Source organism: Heloderma suspectum, chromosome 5 (assembly GCF_057233095.1).
Source record: "Heloderma suspectum isolate Gila_16-S chromosome 5, 16-S_ref, whole genome shotgun sequence".
In the NCBI taxonomy this organism is placed as follows: Eukaryota; Metazoa; Chordata; class Lepidosauria; order Squamata; family Helodermatidae; genus Heloderma; species Heloderma suspectum.
In genome coordinates this window covers 141,475,669-141,495,682 of record NC_139462.1, presented here as the reverse complement: position 1 = coordinate 141,495,682, position 20,014 = coordinate 141,475,669, and the positions used below count along the sequence as shown (strand labels likewise).

The window sequence follows — 20,014 nt, the reverse complement described above, 5'->3', positions numbered from 1 at the left end:
CTATTAAGGGCAAAAGCACCTCAAAACATGGGGCACAATAAATTAATGTGACCTGTAATCACTGAAGTAGTAAACCCGTGCCAGAGCTGTACCATTTCAGACTGTGGGCAGGGGCTCACATGTTGGAATGCTTCTCTAAACAAAACCGCTCCCTCCGTATCAGAAACTAGAACCTGGGTAGAAGGCTAGATTAGAACTCTTCTCTCCATCATCCAATTTTCTATGCGAAGGAATTTTTTTTTGTACAGATGACCAGCATCCAGTCATGTTGGTCCCCAGCTACACTCTGAAGTGGTATAGCCCTGGCACAGGTCTACCACCTCAGTGAAAACCAGGCCTTTGAAAACCTGTTTTTACCCAGCTGTTCCCCAGAAATATTCTTAAACTGTCCAAAATTGTCCAAATATCCCTATCATCTTAACTTTTGAAGAACGAATCTTTGGACACATTCCACCCCACCCCCACCCCGCAAACCTCCTGGGTACTTGTCAACAGATGTGTGCTTGAGAAAGGTGCCAAAGCTCAAGTCTGCCCAGGAGCCAGAATCACAAATGGACCATTCCCAAATGGAATCTTGATGGACTTGATTGCATGCCACTTACCCAAGAAAAACCTATACATCCTATGCCCCCAGACAGCATGTCAGCCAGAAGAGCTGGGAAGGAGTTGGCAGTAGGGAAGTAGGCAAAGAAGTAGGGATGATGCCAGTGAGTCACCTGGGGGAAAGAACAGAAGCAAGCATGCATCAAGGTGAGAGAAATCTGGTTATGCAGAACAGAAAATATCCAGCCTGCAACCCATAATATCTATCCATCCATCCATCCATCCATCCATCCACAGAGAGAGACTTGTATATATATTTTTCTCTTTGTTCTCTTTCTTTTCATAAATTTGTCGTTGGAGTTGAAATTTCACAATAAAAATGATGTGTGTTTTTTTAAAGCCTGCAACCCATAAAACAATGAATGGTACTATGCATCTTCATGCTCTAGCTAACATGGCCCGAAATCGAAAGTAACTATGTATTCAACGGAACACCCTTGGCAAGAAATCTTGCTACAACTGCACAGGATCAGTAGTGTACCAACTTTTAGAAGCAACTCTACTCCTGCTTCACTCTCAGATCTCCTGGCCATTCCCAGTGATAGGGGTAGGCAACCTACACCCTCCAGATGTTGTGGTCTACAACTCCCTGCAGTCTGAGCCAGCATGGCTAATGGTAAAAGGTTATGTGAATTTTAATCCAAAACTTCTGGAGGGCATCAGGTTGCTGATCCCTCGTCTGCATAAGGTGTACACGAACACTATCTTACGAGAAGTGAAAATGAACCATCCCTGTTTAAACCGAAACAACTTTCCTTTATAAGTATTGTTATTCTAACACTGTTGAAAGCTAGCAAACAAATGCACACTAGAATGGAGATGAATGGTTAATAAGATTTCTTCTCAATCTTAAACAAGGTCTTAAGAGCTTAAGGGCACAAATAATCCTATGCATATTTAGGCAGGTATTACGATAAATAACTTTGGGGGTATGTTAAGTTCTTTTGAGTGGGCAAGGTGATGGCCATTTTCCAGTCTGACATTTAAGTGCAATTACTACAAGAAACCCAGGAAAAGTCTAAGAGAGAAAGGGAGATGCTGACCACAGCCCCTTATGACTCACACCCACTCTTGATGAGACAGAAGTGGGAAGGCGCTAATCACTGTAATCCTATGCAATAATACTTCAGACAGTGACACACTCTTCGGGGATTAAATCAAGTTAAACTGCTATTTGCTTGATGAAACAAAAGAGGAGGGCCTGCAAAGAGCTGCATTACAGAAAAAAACAAAGGCACAACCCTGAGCAATTGGCCCTTCTCCAGGTTCCATCTATAGTAGAAGTGCATTATCAATGTACAGTCAGGGCTAGAAATATTGGAACAAGGACAACTGTTTGGGCAGTTGGCCTCTGTACACCACCACACTGAAGTTGAAAGGAAACATACCCAGATGGGAGCCAAATCAGGACTTCCAGCTGTAATTCAAGGGGTTTGACAGAAGTGGGGCACTAACCATTCTGGAAGTACAGCCAGTGGCATGCACACACACCCATCGTTGGGGGCTCATAAGTAATGGAACAAACCAACATCATTTCAAACTTAAGGATCACCTTAATACCTGGATGAAAATCCTTTGCCTGCCTGAAGTCTGGAACCCATGGACATGGCCAAATGCTGAGTTTCCTCCCTTGAGATGCTTTGCCAGGCCTTTACTGCAGCTGCCTTCAGATGCTGCTTGTTTATAGGTCTTTCTGCCTTCAGTCTTGTTCACTAAGTGAAAAGCATCCTCTATTGGGTCGAGATCAGGTGACTGACTTGGCCATTGAAGAACATCATACTTCTTTGCCTGGAGAAACTCTTGGGTAGCTTTTGCTGTATGTTTTGGGTCATTATCCATCTGCAATGTGAAGCGGCGTCCTATCAGTTTGGCAGCATTCGGCTGAATGTGAGCAGAAAGTATAGCCCTATACACTTCAGAATTCATCCTGCTGCTTTTATCAGCAGTCAGGTCATCAATAAACACCAGTGACCCAGTTCCATTGGCAGCCATACATACCCATGCCATAACACTGCCTCCACCATGTTTGACAGATGATGTGGTATCCTTTGGATCATGAGCTGTTCCTTTCCTTCTCCATACTTTTCTCTTCTCATCATTCTGGTACAAGTTAATCTTGGTTTCATCAGTCCAAAGAATCTTATTCCAGAACTGGGCAGGCTTTTTTAGGTGTTTGCTGGCAAAGGCTAATCTGGCCTGTCTGTTCTTGAGCGTTACCAATGGTTTGCACCTTGTTGTGAAGCCTCTGTATTTACATTCATAAAGCCGTCTCTTGACTGTAGATGTTGACAATGACATGCCTACCTCTGCAAGAGTGTTCTTGACCTGGCTAGATGTTGTGAAAGGGTTCCTCTTCACCATGAGCAGAATTCTGCGGTCATCCACTTTAGTTGTCTTCCGTGGTCTTCCAGACCTTTTGCTGTCGCTGAGCTTGCCAGTTAATTCCTTCTTTTTCAGGATGTTCCAAACTGTTGTGTTGGCCACTCCCACTGTTTTTGCTATCTCTCTGATGGGTTTATTTTGTTTCCTCAGCCCAATGATGGCCTCCTTCACTTGCATGGACACCTCTTTGGACCTCATGTTGGGGTTCCCAGTGAACAGCTACCAAATGCAAATGTAACACTCAGAACCACCTCCAGGCCTTTTTATCTGCTTGACTGGTCATGGGGTACCCAGGAAACAGGCCACACCTGGCCATGCAGCTGCTTGTCAGCCATTCGTTCCATTACTTATGAGCCACCAACGATGGGAGTGTGTGTATGCCACTGGCTGTCCTTCCTGAATGGTTAGTGCCCCACTTTTGTCAAACCCCTTGAATTACAGTTGAAAGTCCTGACTTCGCTCCCATCTGGGTGTGTTTCCTTTCAATTTCAATGTGGTGATGTACAGAGGCCAACTGCCAAAACAGTTATCCTTGTTCCAATATTTCTGGCCCTGACTGTACGCCTCTGTAGCAGCGCCCTGATTGTGGAATGTACTCCCGAGGAATATACGCTGAGCTGGTTGTAGAATAAACAGTTCCCTGAGTGAGAAGTGCCTTCAGCCCTCTTCCCCCTCCATCAGCTTAGAGCAGTGGTCCCCAAGCTTTTGGAGTTGGTGGGCACATTTGGAATGTTGAGAGAGTGTTGTGGGTAGGGATGTCAGAGAATTCCACCATGGATCTCGGTGAAGCCGAATGCCAGTGCATTCGGCCCCCCGAAATCCATGGTGGAATGGCCTGCCACCCCCCCCGCCACCCCCCCCAGATCCGCCCTGGTACGAGACTTACCTGGGGCGGATGTTCCGGATGGCGGCGGCTCCAGCAGCGGCTTTGGCGGCGGCTGATCTTCTGACCGGCCGCCACCACCATTTGCAGTCTCGTCTTTTTTTTTTTTTTTACATAGATGTTATAGGCTACGTAAAGACTTACGTAGCCTATCATGGCTGGGTTAAAAACAAAACAAAACCGTGTACGCAAATGGCGGTGGCTACGGCCACCGCCATTTGCCTTCCTTATTTTTGGCTGTCTTAGTCTACGTCAGTATTTACGCAGACTAAGACGGTGAAAATAAAAGGGGAACGCAAATAGCGCCCGCTATGCTATTTGTGTTCCCCTTTCTTTTCTTCGTCTTAGTCTACGTAAATATTGACGTAGACTAAGACGATGAAAAATAAGGAACGCAAATGGCAGCGGCCGTAGCCGCCGCCATTTGCGTACGTATGTTATTGTTGTTGTTGTTTTACCCAGAGCCCTCCGTGGCCGGAAATCCGGCTGCGGACAGCCCTGGCCTGGGCCTGGCCGGCTGCTCCACAGAGCTGCCGCGGAGCACAGCTGGCCGTCGAGGATTCCGGGGGGAGGACCGGATTGCCTCCCCCCCATCGAGGATTCTGGGGGGAGGGACGGAACGCCTCCCCCCCACCATGAACAGAATCCGCGAAAAAGTAAGTGACTTTCGTACATCCCTAGTTGTGGGAGATCTCACAAAATGGCTGCCATGGTGGGCATAACTGGTCACAAAATGCTCATTTCCCAGAAGGCAAACCAGAGAGACACAAAGAAAAGTAATTTGCCCAAGAACCTATGTACAAGGCAGAGGTGGGTGTCTGAACTTTGAAAGACAAAACCATGCTCTTTTAGGCTAAAATAAAGGTGGTGGTGGAAGGCAGCATTTTGCTTTGCAGCATGCCAGCCTCTCACTTAAAATAATAATAATTTTTTTAAAATCTTAAGGTATAAAATAAAAATCAGGAGAGGCAGGGAGGCTGGCGGGCACCAAGAGAGCTGTCTGTGGGCACATTGGTGCCGAGAGGCACCAGGTTGGAGACCCCAGGCTTATTGGGGGGAGGTGTTAACTAAATAATAGTGAATTGCATCCAATGTTAGTCCTACTTATAACAGACCAAATGGAATGAATGGGACTTTAAGCTAGAGTAACATTGGATACAATCCACTGGTTACAACCCAGTGCTTATAGTGTTTATAGTATGTATAGTGCTTATAATTGCTTGGTAATTGCTCGGTAGCCTCAAAGTAAAACATATGTTCTTCATAATTTTATCTGGAATAAATGACAAACTTAAAATTTAAAAACAAACATACTTTAAAGTTCATTTTTGTAGTTAATACCCAAACAACCTGTAGAACTTTAAAAGGCTAAGGGTGCAGTCCTATTGAGATAGGCAGCCGCCTCCAACCTCCTCTGAAGTCGAAGGCGACTGCCCATCCAATGCAGGGCAGCTGAAGTACAGAGGAGAGGATTCCCTCTATACTCCAGCTGCCCTGCAGTTTGCCTTAGATACCTGATTTCGGGAGTCTAAGCATGGCTTTGGGGAGGGGTGGGAATGGGGCTGGAGACCACATAGGTAGCTGTCTAAAACAACTTCCGCAGTCTCCTCCTCTCCCCACCCCCGGAATGCCCTGTTTTCACCCTCTCTGTGCTCTGTGTCACGAGAATGGAGAGACACAGAGGGGCAGCCAGCGTGGTTCTCTCTGCGCCAGCTGCGAAGGGGAGGGGAGTGTGGTTTTCTGGCTCTGAGCTCGTAGTGCTGTCTATGAGCTCAGGGACAGGAAAACCAAAAAATCCTGTCTTCCCAGATGCTGTCTAGGGGACATAGGATTGCCCTCTAAAGGTACTTACTACATTTTTTTCAAACTTAGGTCACTACAGACAAATATCGAGTTACTAAACTCAGCTCGGTGCCCCCTTCAGTTCAGTGCTCAGTTCAACCACCCCTAACGTAGCCTGGTGCCAACATTGTATCCCTTTCAGCCCCAGGTTAAAACCGTTCAATTTGCCCAGGCATTTTAAATTCTTGTATTTTCAGCTGGTTGAAAAGTTTTGTTTCACTCAGCTTTATTGTATTGTTTAATGTTCTATCGTGCTTTGTAAGTTTTTTTTTAATGGTTATGGATACCAACCTGAAATCCCCCTTTATTACCAAGGCACAAATTATGCATTTCTAAAATGAATAGTTTTAACATTTATTGGGCATTGACTCTAGCCCTGTGCAGATTACATTTTCTACATGGGGAAGATTATTATGTACTTTAAAACATTGTATACCCTACCTTTTCTCCTAGGAGTTCAAAGCAGCCAACAATAATAGAAAATCACAAAATCAACAATTAAAAACATCCTATCAATAAATACTAAATGTGAAAAAAGCAGCAGAACACAACAGTGTAAAAGCAATTAAAATATTTGAAATATTCAAAAACAGAGACAGATTAAAAGCAGCTAGTTAAATCACAATACCAAATGCCTTCCTAAAATGGAAGGTCTTTAGCAGCTTCCAGAAGGCTGTTAATGAGGAAGAGAGACAGGCCTCATTGGCAGAGCATTCCAGAACCTAGGCACAGCCACCAAAAAGGCCCTCTCCTTGTCTCAACTAAATGTGTCTCAGGGGCCGTTGGGACATACAAGAGGGCTTCTGAAGATCATCTCAATAAGCAGGCAGGCCAAATTATAAAGTGACTGTAATGTATGCCTTTTGTATTAATGTTTGTGTTTGCATTGTTAAATGTAACTCAGGTTAGATAAGGTTAATGGTATGACAGAGAGCAAGTGGAAGTGGAAAGGGCATGAGTATGTGAGAGGATTCTGAGGTTATGTGAGGAATGAACTGACAGAAGTCAGGGTTTATGGATTGAAGAAGCAACATCTAGGTAGTGGGATTTTGTGTGTGGGATTTCAGGAGAGGTAGAGTAGATAGGGCAATTAGGAACAAGCATTGATTAATAATAATAACTTACAACGTTTCATGCTTTTAAAAAAGCCTTTCTTTGTTTTTAAAAGCCAAATTCCCATGTGTTGGTTGATTTTTGTGCTACCTTTAATTTATCTATATCCTGGTTATTTCTCTTGTAGTGGGTTGAGAGAAAGAATTGAGCATATTGACTTTCTCTGGAATCCACAGAGAGTAAAAGGGCTGAAACTTGTGGGACAGTGGGCACAGCTGTCCCAAAGTGAAAGCAGGCATTCCTGAGGGGTTTGTTTCTCAGTTTCTGAGGAGGAGGCTGGGGAAAGGTGGAACCTCTGGTGGGAACATCACAGTGACCCTAAACAGTTTTTATGTGCTGTGGTGATTTCTACAAACAAGGAAGATTCAGCTATTCCCATATGGACAAGTCATTCCTAATCAGAGCTAAAGTACTTTGTTATGAGTATTTTTAAACATTGAAAAATATACATCAAAGCTTCTTTCTCGTTCTAATACTTCGATATTATTACCCCTGGCATAATGATCTTTTCCACATCTTTAAGAACGTCTTCAAATCTCTCAGGTTCTTCAGGAGCAGAATCTGGGATGAGGGCCCTCAGGTAGCCTGGCTCCACATCAGGATATACCCGCCTCGTTTCTATGTTCTCGAGGTAATCAGCAATATAGTCCACCATCTCTCTTCCTCTTTTTCGGAACTCTGTGGGATCCATATGAAGATTTCAGAATGACCTAAAAGAAACCAGTTTGCAGCTTTGAAAAATGCACATCTGAAGTTGGTTTATTTTCTGTGTAAGTGAAGCTTGATGCATACATACAAACAAACAAACAAACAAGATATTGCTTTTCAGGTAGAATCTCCAGGTCTCCAACAGTCCAAAGCTGGAGACTTACAAGGTGTAGCTTCATGTCACATGGGCAAACAAACAAAATAAACTGGTGCCCATGCAGAGGCCAGCAGTAAATGTGCAGAACCAGAGATGTGAAAGCTTGCGGGGGGGGGGGATTTCCACTGGGAAAAATGGACATGAAATAATTGAAAAAAATCAAACACAATATATTATTTCTCAGAATGATGGACGAAATACTTTTTAAAGTAAAAAATAACAGAGTGTCCAAAAATATAACAAATTTTTAACATAACTACCAATATCTCACTCAAATTAAAACAAATGAATCAACAGTCACAAATGCCCCTAAATGCATCTTGTACATAGGCTGTACATATTAACAATACCAGTGTCCCAAATGTGTTTCAACAGATCTGGTCCTCTTCCGTGGGAGAAAATACAGCAATAAACCATTATTACAGCCCTCACTAAGATGAGATTAGCATCATACTTGAATTCCTATATGAACCCCGAAAAGCAAAATACACAAGCTTAAATATACCGTGAGATAATATGCCATACCTCAATAGTTAAATAAATATATACAAATAAAAGAAGCCATTTACCAGTAGCTATTATTTATACAGAAGCTGTATATCAGCCTTTCCAAACTTAGGGCTCCCCAGATGTGTTGGACTACAACTCCCATAATCCCACAGCCAGGTGGCTGTGGGATTATGGGAGTTGTAGTCCAACATATCGGGGGGGGCAGGTTAGGAAAGCCCGCTATATATATGCTATTCAACTGGCAACTGAAGAAAAAAGGGGGGTAACAGCCCCTCTTACATTCTGAAACATAATAAAAAACACAACCTTATGTTAATGGTGATCTCATAGGTATATCTACCATGTAACTAAACCATGATGTAAAGATTAGTACAAAGAACCCGGAGAGTAACCCCAAATCAGAAAAGCCTAGGGTGTTCTTACCAAAATTACTGATTCCCTTCTGACTGTAACAGCTATTTACCATAATCAAACGGACATTCTCAAAGAAGGCTCAGATGCTATGAGTGACCATTCAATGCTGTGAACCAGACTGCTATATACAGGCCCGAATCAGAACTCAATGCAGGTGTGTTATCAAATCAATTTGGAAGGCATGTCCATAATTATCTATTACTGGATAAGTTGCACCTCCAGGCCCTAAAAACACAGCCTAAGCTTTAAAGAAACATCCATACCACTGAAAGGCATAAAGTAAATCACTGTTCACAATTAACACAACAATTATTATTTTCTCAAACACATGTAAAGGGTGTAATCCTATGGGGATAGTCAGCTGCCTCTGAACTCAGAGGCGGCTGACTATCCAGTGCAGGACGGGTGGCACGCGGAGGGGATCTTCTCCTCTGTGCTCCAGCCACTCTGCATTTGTGGCTAGATGGCTGATTTTGGCTGTCTAGCCAGAGCGGCTGGGAGAGGGGGGCGGGGCGGGAGGCCGGATTGTGCATAGGAAGCGTCGTAATGGCGCTTCCGCCCTCCCTGCCTCTAGGAACGCCCCCTTTTCCCCCACTCCACACTGCTCTTCCAAACACAGAGCTGGGAACAAACCGGGCCGCCTACGAGGCAGCAGGGGCAGGGGTGGGGTGGTGGTTTTCTGGGAACCTACCTCGGAGTGCTGGCTCTGAGGCCAGTTCCCCAAAACCAAAAGATCCTATGGCCATCTAGCTGCTGTCTAGCGGCTATAGGATTGCACCCTAAAAGAATAAATCAACAGTAACAAAGATGAAAATGAAACAAAACACTGGCAAGTTATATGTACAAGACAGAACAAAACAAGGAGATGTTACAAGACAAACATCCAATTACACTCTTCATTTAGTCCCTGAGGCCACCCTGTCTTTAATGTCTTTAAAGTATGTATCCAGAAGATTTCTCTCCTCCTCAGTAGGGATGTCAGAGAATTCCGCCACAGGCTCCAGTGAGGCCGGATTCTTTAGAATCTGGCCCCCCGGAATCTGTGGCGGAATGGCCTCCCACCCCCCGCTCCCCTGCGGAATCCCCCCAGGACGGAGCTTACCTGGGGCGGATGCGGCGGTGGCTCCAGCAGCGGTGGCGGCTCTGGCTCCGGCTGGTCTCCCGGCTGGCCACTGCCAGGCTGCTGCGGCCACAAATGGTGGCCGTCGTAGCGGCCGCCATTTGCGTGCTTGCAGGCAGCCGTGATAGGCTATGTAAGTATTTACGTAGCCTATCACGGTAAAGAGCAGGGACGCAAATGGCGGCCGCTGTTTTTTTAGAGCAGTGTTGGTTTGTTTTGTTGTGTTGTGTTGTTCTATTGATTATGTAAATTCGTTGTATTTTGTGTTGTTATTAGTATTGTACGCTGCCTAGAGTGGCCTCGTAGCCGGCCAGATGGGCTGCTAATAAATCTAATAAAGAAATAAAGAAATAAATCAGCCACTAGGTGGCGCTGTGGTCTAGCTCCTCTTATTGCAGCTTTTCCTCTTTTCATGAGGGAACTCAAGGGAAACTCAAGTACTGTAATTTGATAGTTCATTATCAACGATCTTTTAAAAAATGTGATAAAGGTCATTTAGTGTAGGAGATGCCTGGAGGTTGATGACATCATCTAAAGGACCCGCAAACTTGCATGAGTAATCAGTCTCAGTAACAGGGTACAAGCTCTGTGTGAAGAAGGCCTGTGCTCTAGCAGCAGCTGCAGCGTTAGGTGCTCTGTCTTGAGAGGGAGGGCTATTCAGGGAGGAATAGGGCAGGGACAGCTCCCAGGTGCCAGGAAGATTAAGGCAGGAGGGCTAATCTGGGACAAGTGTCACTGAGAGTAAGTTAGCCTGTGAAGCAGTTTTGTTTTCTAGCCACTCTTGCTTCTCACCTCTGTTCTCCCGCGGCAGCTTGGGCATGATACGGAAACATACGCGGCAGCTTGGGCATGATATGGGTAAGTCGTAATTCCAGGCTTGAATGTAACAACAAGCCATGATTAAAACAAGCCAGAGTTCATAAGCCAACCCCCTCCCCCCTCCAAACCACCCATGGCTTCAAATTCTGGTTTGTTGCTATGGTCTGTGGCCAGTGCAGGTTCAGACATTCAAACAAACCACAATTTGGCTAAGCAAATTATGGCTTCATGCGGGGGTCTTTTAGCCTGAAGCCTGAATTTCAACTTGGAAAAGCTCTCAGGGGCCACATCCCAGTGGTGGGCCAGTCCAGAGGCAACAGGGGTGGTTCCCCAAATACAAAAATTACCAGCATATTTTAGCTAAAGCTTTTACTGCCAGTAATTAAATGCCTTGGGAGAGACAATGCAACCTTTTCGAATGAGGGGGGGGGGACTGTACAAAAGCTGGGAAACCACCAAAGGATGGGCAGTTGGGGGAAGTGGTGGAACCAGGAGACGGGGGCGTGGCCTTTGGGGGAACACCAGAGGGCCAGATTGGGATCCCAGGCAGGCTGGATTTGGCCCACAGGCCTCAGGTCCTGCACTCCTGGCTTAGTGTTATGTGCCAATGCAGCCAGAATTTAACAGTGAAGAATGGCTAATGCCCTAATGCTGGCAAGACTGAGGTACTGCCTGGGGCCCATGGATGTGTGAGGGGCTTCTGGAGTCAAGTCTTTGGACCCAGTACCATCCTTAACCTGTTCTGCTGCTATACCAATGCTCCAGGTACCTGTTGGGAAGGTGGATTAAGAATTTTGCAAGGGGCACCCTCTCACCTAATTCTCTTATCTGAAAACCCACAAAAATCTGGAGCTGTGCCAACAGTGAAGGTATTGTGGGTTTTACAGAGCAAGTGGAATAAAATGGGACTGCCTTATCTGCACTTTTGACTGAGTGCTTTGTTAGCTATCTGCAGCTGAAACAAGCTGATCTCTCTCTCTCTCTCTCTCTCTCTCTCAGGATAAGGTCACCAAAATTAACGGCTGATGGCCTGAGTAGATCTGGAGATCGTTCATACAGATGAGTATTTAACTGAATAAGAAAGAAACTGTCCTGAGTTTTTGCTCAAGGGCATATCTACACCAGACTTCAACTGGTTAAATAGACATTTTGTCTCCTCAACAGCAGTGCCCCTTGGTAGTTTTAGTCCCTGGATGTAATGGTCTTATGCGGGGGTGGGGGGTGTCCTTTAGATAGCCATGTGTATTACCTCAGTTGTGAAGTACACAACTAACATTTCTCTTCCCCCACCCTTCCAACTGCCATTCCATGCTTTAAAACTGCATCCCAATATGTTGGAGCAACAACAACAATGAAAGTGTTTGCCGACCCTGCTTTAAAAAAATCAATATTCTGAGCATGTGCAGTTTTGCATTTTAAACTCACTTAAATAATAAAATGGAGTTTGCTTTGGCTGCCCTGATGCCGCAATCAACTGCCTCTCTCTGGGTGGTGACTTGCCCCACCCCCACCCCTGAGATGCAGGTTCCTGGACTTTGGCCCCAAGATCCAGCCCAAGCTGCATGACTGCTCCCCAGGGAACTCCGTGGACTGTAGTTCTGGGAGGGGAACTAGGAATTCTCTAACAGTACCTTCAACAAACTACAATTCCCACGATACTTTGGGATAAACAGTGACAGTTAATCTGGTATAATGCCATGGACATCCGCTGGAATTTTTCCAGACCTGGATGGGGTGGTGGCAAAGCTGCAGAGCAGTTTGTGGTTGTAATTTGTGCACATAGCGCACACCGCTACAACACACTTGTGCACTTCCTTTGCGTGTGCTCTTTGTTGCCTAGCATCACATTCCATGACATTTAGAAGCCTACACAGAGTAGCAGAAGATCCTGAGAGTTGAACAGCACTAATGCAGAAGACTGTTATGTTCAAGAAACATCACCAAGTCCAACAAAACTTTATTTGGAGTGAGGGATTAAAAAAACACACACCTAGGAACAAGAGGGAAAAAAACTCAAATGCACAAGCACAGTACAGCTGTGCCATAAAATAAACAAAATATATCGTATCGTATATTTTATGGCATCACTGCCTTTATCATAACATTGACAACTTCACAGGACATGTCCTAGAATGATTTCCTTCATCTTGGAAACATTGCTGAACACTCTCTAGAACTGTCTTCTCCAACATGGTGCCCTCCAGATGTTTAGGTCTGCAACCCCAGCATTCCGGACCACTGGCCATGCTGACTGGGGTGATGGAAGTTGAAGTCCAAAACATCTAAAGGGCACCAGGTTGGGGAAGGCAGCTCTAGAGAGTAGCAGAGCAGTGGAGTCTGTGAGGAGTGTCTTTAGCACTGGAAGGAGAATCAGTATGTTTGATCAGGTTTTAGGGTTCTAAAGGAACGTGGCCTACTCACTTTACTTTTCACATAGTTATCAGCCACTTTGTACATCAGCTAACAATACAACTTTTGCATGTCCTGAATTTTGAACAACAGCAATGTTCTTTTGGAATTGCATATTTTTCTTTGAAGTGCACATATTGTGTGTATGGTTGCACATTTTAAAAAAGCCCTGATAGCATCAGAGAACAGGTCTACCATGTCTGGTACATCTGGTGACTGAGCAGCGCTAAGGCCTGGGCATCAGGCCTCTGAGAAATTTGTATACCAGGTCTACCCCTCTGTTACTTCTTTGAACTGTACTTTGAACTGTATATATATCAACGTAGGGTCACCAAAATTAACCGGTGCTGGCCTGTATCAGTAGATCTGGAGGTCGTTCTTACATTCTTATTATTTAACTGAATAAGTAAGAAACTGTCCTCACTTTTTGCTCAAGGGCATATCTACAGCATAGACTTAAACTAGTTAAATAGACATTTTATTTCCCCAGCAGTGGTGCAGAAAGGTAGTTTTAGACCCTGGACGTAATAGTCTAATGATGGGATGGGGTGGGGGGCTTCTCAGTGGGTAGACCTGGGGCTCCTTCACATGGAGCTTTTATTGTGCCATTGAGATTGCTCATTCATGGAAGTGTGTGGGTCCTTTTCATGGCGTTTTTAACCTCCAGGGCACATCCAGAGGTATTTCCTAGTTATTTCGTCTCAAAAAGATCTGGAACAAATGAACCATCTTTTTAACTCAAAATGTTATGTGATTAAAACAGCCACTAGATGGTGCTGTTTCACTGAATTCAATGGAAGCTTGAAAATTAAAAGCTTCCCCTCTCAGCAATCACGCGGTCGCTGTCTGGGAGCCCACAATAAATGTGGAAAGGCTCCAGAATGGGAGGACTGCAGGTGTTTTCTTTAGTGTAAAGGCAGCCCTGGTGTCCAGACAATGTCTTTCTACCCACAGCTGAAACCCTCAGTTCTTTCCATGACTCCCTTCACCTCTGTAATGGCTCTTTGGGCCAAAGGCCATTACAGGGTTGAAGGGCATGGTTAATATTGGGCGGGGTTAATATTGCAGCCCACTGCTAGTTTCTGCTCTACAGGCAATGCACAGTTGATTCACAAGAGGTTTCTTTATTTCTACAATAAATGAGAAAACACCACCTTCTGTGGAGCTGTCTTAGGTCCAAGGCCAATACTAAGAGAGAGATGGGGAGAGGTTGCAGTTGGGCCTCCTGCAAGAGCTAGAAATGACAAGTTCTCTTAAAGCTATGTATATATCACAACAAGCCATTCTAACCCTTAATAAATTGCACTGCTGCCACAATCTCTTTCACAGCCCCATCTTCATTTTCCTAAAAAACCAACTCCACTGGACTACACTGCAAAGTTATCATACATTACTCCAACACAAACACCACTCCGCAAAATGGGAATAAAAACACTGGGCTTCTTTGCAGGACTCGTGTAACCCACACTTTCTCAGCCACAGCCCTGCCTCCTGCAATATGGGTATAATAATTATGAACTTTATCAGCACACATTGTCAAGGTAATTTTTTAAGTGTTTATAAACTCAGGGGGCGGGGGGGATTAAGAAGATCTGAGTTAGAAAGATCACGAACTCCTGACTTTGCTGCTACCTTTTGTTTTTTGGTAGAAACCCTACTGCCCAACCCAGCTATAGGAAACTCCTAAGATTTCTAAATTGTTTTTATGAGGGTGCAATTACTTCCTAACAGGGAAGACCCCCAAAGGGCTTAACACACTCAAAAAGGTTACCACACCCAGATAGTGAGTGCGATAACCATTGCTGTGACTGCATTCATTGGCTACAAATGCTAAATGTGAGAGCAGGCGAGTTTCTCGCAAAATGAATGGGCAGAATAGTGGCTGCACATTTTGCCTCATACTGGAAGTGCGGTTTTACAAGGGCTTTTTAAAACAAAAGCTGGGAATCTGGAGATTATGGCCTATCCCTAGGGGTCAATTGCCCCTCCTTGCCCCTTTCTACAGATGCCCATGAGCATGGTTGACATTTGGAATGGCTATCCTGATAGCGTGACAGTTCCCTCTCCCTTATGTTCCCTTTCTTCCCAGCCTTGGGGGGGGGGTGTGTGCAAAAGCATAGGGTTTTAAAGTGCGTTCACATACCAGCATTAACAGCCCAATTCTATGCGTGCTTATGGGGTAGGGGGCTAAGCCACAAAAAGCCAGTGTACATAAGGAGTGCATATTCTCTTGTGGGACTGGCAAGGATTGTCCTTACAACAACACCCCACTCAATAGGGTGATGGGTGATATTCCAGTGTTCTCCCCCCACCTCACCTCACCTGTGGATTGGAAAACAACTCATTGGTTCACTTTAAATTAAGGTGAACTCAGCCAGGGGCCCAGGCCAGGTGGAACAAGCCAGGAAGTTAGTGATTTGCCTCCTCGCTGTCTGTGAGGGAGCCTGTCACACTACTTCCCATTTGCTTTATGAGATAGGCGCTCCCGCAGGCTACCAAACCGAGGGCCTATCAGGCTGTGACACCGCCTGGCTGGGGCTGCCAGAAAGCCAGCCTCGCTGCCCCTTCCAGGTCCACATTCTACCATTTGCATTGCAGCCACTCTCAAATGAGCGCAATGGAATCCCACTCCCAGGTTTAGGGTGTTTCTACATTAAGCAAAACCCCAGCAAAAATCCACATCCTTTCCAGAGCTTCCTGCTTTGGGTTTCTTTGTGGGATTAGGAAGGGCTCCTTTACATGGCCGACACATGGTTTGAACTGAGGGCATGCCTCCCTCCCTCCCTGGCATGTGTGCAATGGAGCTGGGGGGGGGTCTTGTTTTCGTAGCTTAACTTCTGCTGTACTCTTTTCTCGCAGCCCCCAGGAAACCTCTGACTTACTTCTGAGTAGACATAAAATGTAAGATTGTGCCGTAAGTCTGCAACCCTCAGCACATTTATGTGGGTGTAAGCCCCACTGAACTTAATGGGGTGCTCTGAATCCACAGAGGACGTTGCTTCTGAGCTTGGTGCGGTGGGGGATCAGATGTGTCTCCCCTTGTTGCAGGGAGGTATTTTACCCTCTTCTCCCTCCAAGTGAGAAATGTGCTCAAGCATTTACATGGCAGCTACGTAAACATTTACGTAGCCTATCACGGTATTTTTTAAAAATCTAGCCATGATAGGCTACGTAAATGTTTACGTAGCCTATCACGTTTTTTTGTTTTTTTAACTGGAAATGGCGGCGGCGGTGGCTGGTTGGAAGACCGGCTGCCGCAGCCGCTGCCGCCGAACCGCCGCCGGAGCCGCCGCCACCGCCACGGACATTTGCACAAGGTAAGTCCCGTCCCGGGGGGGGCGGGGGGGCAGACCGTTTCACCACCAATTTTGGGCAGCCAAATGCGCTGGCATTCAGCCTCCCCGAGATTTGTGGTGAAATTCTCTGACATCCCTACAGACACCTGGGAATCGAGGAAAGTCCTTCCTCAGCAAGACTTGAGCAGAGGCAGGAGTTGCAATCAACAGGCGATTCTTGCCCTCACGCCTGTAAGATCTGCTCCTGCACACCCCGCTCCCATCCTCAATGCATCCTGACCGCACGCACCCCAGCAACTGAAAACAAATGCCCACAGCAGCTGGACAGAGCAGTTTCTTCTGCAAATGGAGAATTTCACGGGGAGGTCATGCCACTCCTGTTCCATGGGCTGGAAAAAATACCACATTTATTGCGTTTGGGGAAAACACAGGACAGGCTGGGGGAAATTGCGGGAGACGCCCTGGAGGGTAACGGCATCATCTAAAGAGCCCACAAACTTCCATGATAGAGCCATCTCAATAGCAGGATAAAAGCTCTGTATGATGAGCCCGTTAGTTTACTGACCTCCCCTGGCTGGGCCACACCGCCAGAGAGCAGAGATAGATGGGGCAGGCATGTGTGGCATGCGGCACTGTTACCGCTCTCGGAACGGAGCTACTTCGGCAAAGAGGAGACTGGTCGTGCTGCTGCCTGCTACCACCTCTTTGCTTTAGGAGGAGGCATCCCTACGGCACCGGTTCAACTTGAGGGCATCCCCCCCCCCACATTTAATTTACTGACCTTCTGTCCTGTCCTGAGCTTTGCCCGTGTTGCTGGAAACAAAGTAGAGATGGACAGGGCAGGCACAGCATAGCAACCACGGTTGCTGCTCTCAGAGTGGTGTCATGATGACTAGAATCGGCAGGTGGGGGTAGTTGCATCCCTTCATCCCTATGAGCAGGTGCCCATGTATAATACTGCCTTGAGTGCTATTTTAGCCTCCTATTTTAGTGAAAAGGTGGTATATACATTGAATAAATATAAACAGCAAATACCAACCTAGTGTGGAGTTGGTCTGCATAAGGGGGATAGACACAGAGATGTCTGACTTCAGAATCTTCAAATAATGCAAAATTACCTTAGTTTTCCTGGGTTTCATGTTATGTTTCTCTTCCATGGAAAACACCTCCATGCAAGGAAATATGCATTTACCATAACATGTGAAGTACATCCTGAGTGTACCTTTGGCCAGGATCAGTCAAAACAACTTTAGGTGAATCCAAGTTTTTGGGTGCATCTGGTGGACATTTTATATTCTTTTATGCCTTTGAACAGCAGACGCCCCCCGGAAACCATTGCCTGAGCTGCTTATGAAACACGGGTGGCTGCTGTTTGAGAAACACAAATTCTAACCCCTTTTGGACACACAGAGCTATTTCTTTAGATCCAGACTACCGTGTGCTTCGAGGATAGAATGCTTCCCGGCTAGGGGTTCTAAGACAATATCCAAAACCCACAAACCCCCATAATACAATTCACAACTATATTGTCAACAGTGTATGATAACAGGAATGAAAAACGTAAGATTCATAACAACAGAATGCTGGCCAAAATATGTTTCAGCAAATTGCCTTTATCAAGACAATATCTGTAGATTTTCAATCCTTGGGGAAAAAAATCATTTCTTGTCTCAAAGATGTTTTCCCGAGGACTGAAAATCTACAGATATGGGCGTGGTAAAGTCAATTTGCTGAAACAGATTTTGACCAGCATTGTGTTGTTATGTATCTATGTATTCATTTGTATTATTGTATTATTGGGGTTTGTGGGTTTTGGATAATATTACTGTGTATAGCAACCAGCCAACCTATATACTCACTCTGTATACCAATACAAAAAAATCACTCATACCACAATACTCATCTTATGGCAGACTTACATTTTGCTATGTGGACATTTTATTTATTTATTTATTTATTTATTGCATTTATACCCCGCCTTTCTCCCTCTCGCAAGGAACTCAAGGCGGCTTACATTATCCTCCTCCTCACCGTTGTATCCTCACAACAACAACCCTGTGAGGTAGGTTGGGCTGAGAGTCTGTGACTGGCCCAAAGTCACCCAGTGAGCTTCCATGGCCAAGTGGGGACTAGAACCCGGATCTCCCGGCTCCCAGTCCGTCACTTTCACCACTACACTACACATTTTCTCTGTGTAGAAAGATTGTCAAGCATAAAATGGCCCTAACCCAATAATGTGGGCCTTTAGCCACAGTCATAAATCTAAGTCAAACTAGAAGTTTCAGTCAAACTCAATGTGGCCAGATAGAGATTTATTTATTTTTTTAAAGGTAGATTTGAACAAGGTGCTTATTCCTTATCACCCATTCCCATAATTTAAGAGATGTAAGCTTCATGGATATGCAAAGGATAGGTGCTCCAAAGCATGTTCCACAGTGGCCACTGATATACTCATATTCCATTAAAATGTCTCAAATGTTTTTTGTCACTAGTATTACTTGTGAATCTACTTTCTACCATTAGTGGCTATATAATCTACTAGTGTGCTATATAAATTAGAGCTCTATATAAATTATTCAATTAATAATAATACAAATATGAATTAAGGCCACAGTCCTGTCAAAGTTAAGCACTTTTTACATTCATTTCAACAGGAGATTTAAGTCCATCCTCTTGAAAACAGCAATTAAAAGACCTAACATTGTTTACACTGAAGGTCTAATGGGGAAAAAACCCCAATCAACTTTCATTAAAATTAGGTATGAAGGGAGTTAAGTATAGACATAATGGGAAACTTATAGGGGCAACTATCTTGCTGGAAAGTAGCCCTCTTAATGGTTAAATGTGACTGATTAATGTTAATATCAAAAGAAAGTACAATATACATTTCCATTGGTACACAATTCCCCTAAAATTAAAGCATATATATTCTGCAGCATGAGCACTGCTGGTGATGCCATCTACCAATTGCTGATTTCTCTCCTAAATTCTGGGCATCTCATGAATTTTTTTAACACTGATATTAAAAAAAAAAGGAAATAACTCAAGGGATGAGAGGTTATGGCTTTCTCAAATAGTTCCCAAATAGTAATACTTCCCAAATATTTAACATACGCTATTGCAGATGATGTTCTTGAACTTTTGCATCTGTTCCTGAACAGCAGCAAAAATATAAACAGCTTCTGATTGGAGATCTGAGACATAAGTTTTGGTTGTAGCACTGTTGACAATTAATGGAGGAGAGCAAAGGCAGTGATACATTTGGAGAAATTTGTTGAAAAATTGATTTTATTTACGATGCACTGGAATAGTACATTTCAATACAATACACAACCTTTCATCATCAATAAGTAAACTGTATAACTGCATTCCTTGATTTTTTACTGATATAATACACATTTAAGAAAACAATTTAAAAGTGTTTATTTTGGGCTGGTTTATACCCTAGATTAATATAATACTAATACTATTGCTAACATTATCTTAAATTTTATATTTTGTCTTGTCATTTCAAACAGTTTCATTTAAATGAAAATGCATTCCGCTTTTAGTTTATATAGGATGGAACCCTTAAGTCCTGTGGTTATGAACAGATTTTGTTAGTGAGAATATAGGACAAAAAATTATGTGGTTATTTAACTACTTCCTTGACTGCCCAGCACTGATGAATCCAGAACAGCAGCATATATTTGTTTTTATAGAGAGATGGTGCATTACATGTACATGGCCAGCATTTATATTTAGATCCCGAAAATATC

The 20,014-nt window shown here is 44.4% G+C and overlaps 1 protein-coding gene across 2 annotated transcripts in view; it reads right to left on the bottom strand.

The window, feature by feature from the left end:
* DDC (dopa decarboxylase) overlaps nt 1–20,014 on the bottom strand; it is a 129,204-nt gene that overhangs the window by 58,521 nt on the left and 50,669 nt on the right. For both annotated transcript variants that reach the window (XM_084857686.1, XM_084857687.1), the window contains exons 2-3: nt 7,314–7,533; nt 603–716 (exon numbers count right to left, since the gene is read on the bottom strand). In XM_084857686.1, coding sequence (XP_084713812.1) covers nt 603–716; nt 7,314–7,514 — 315 coding nt within the window. In that variant the 5' untranslated portion in view covers nt 7,515–7,533. The remainder of the gene's footprint in view (nt 1–602; nt 717–7,313; nt 7,534–20,014) is intronic.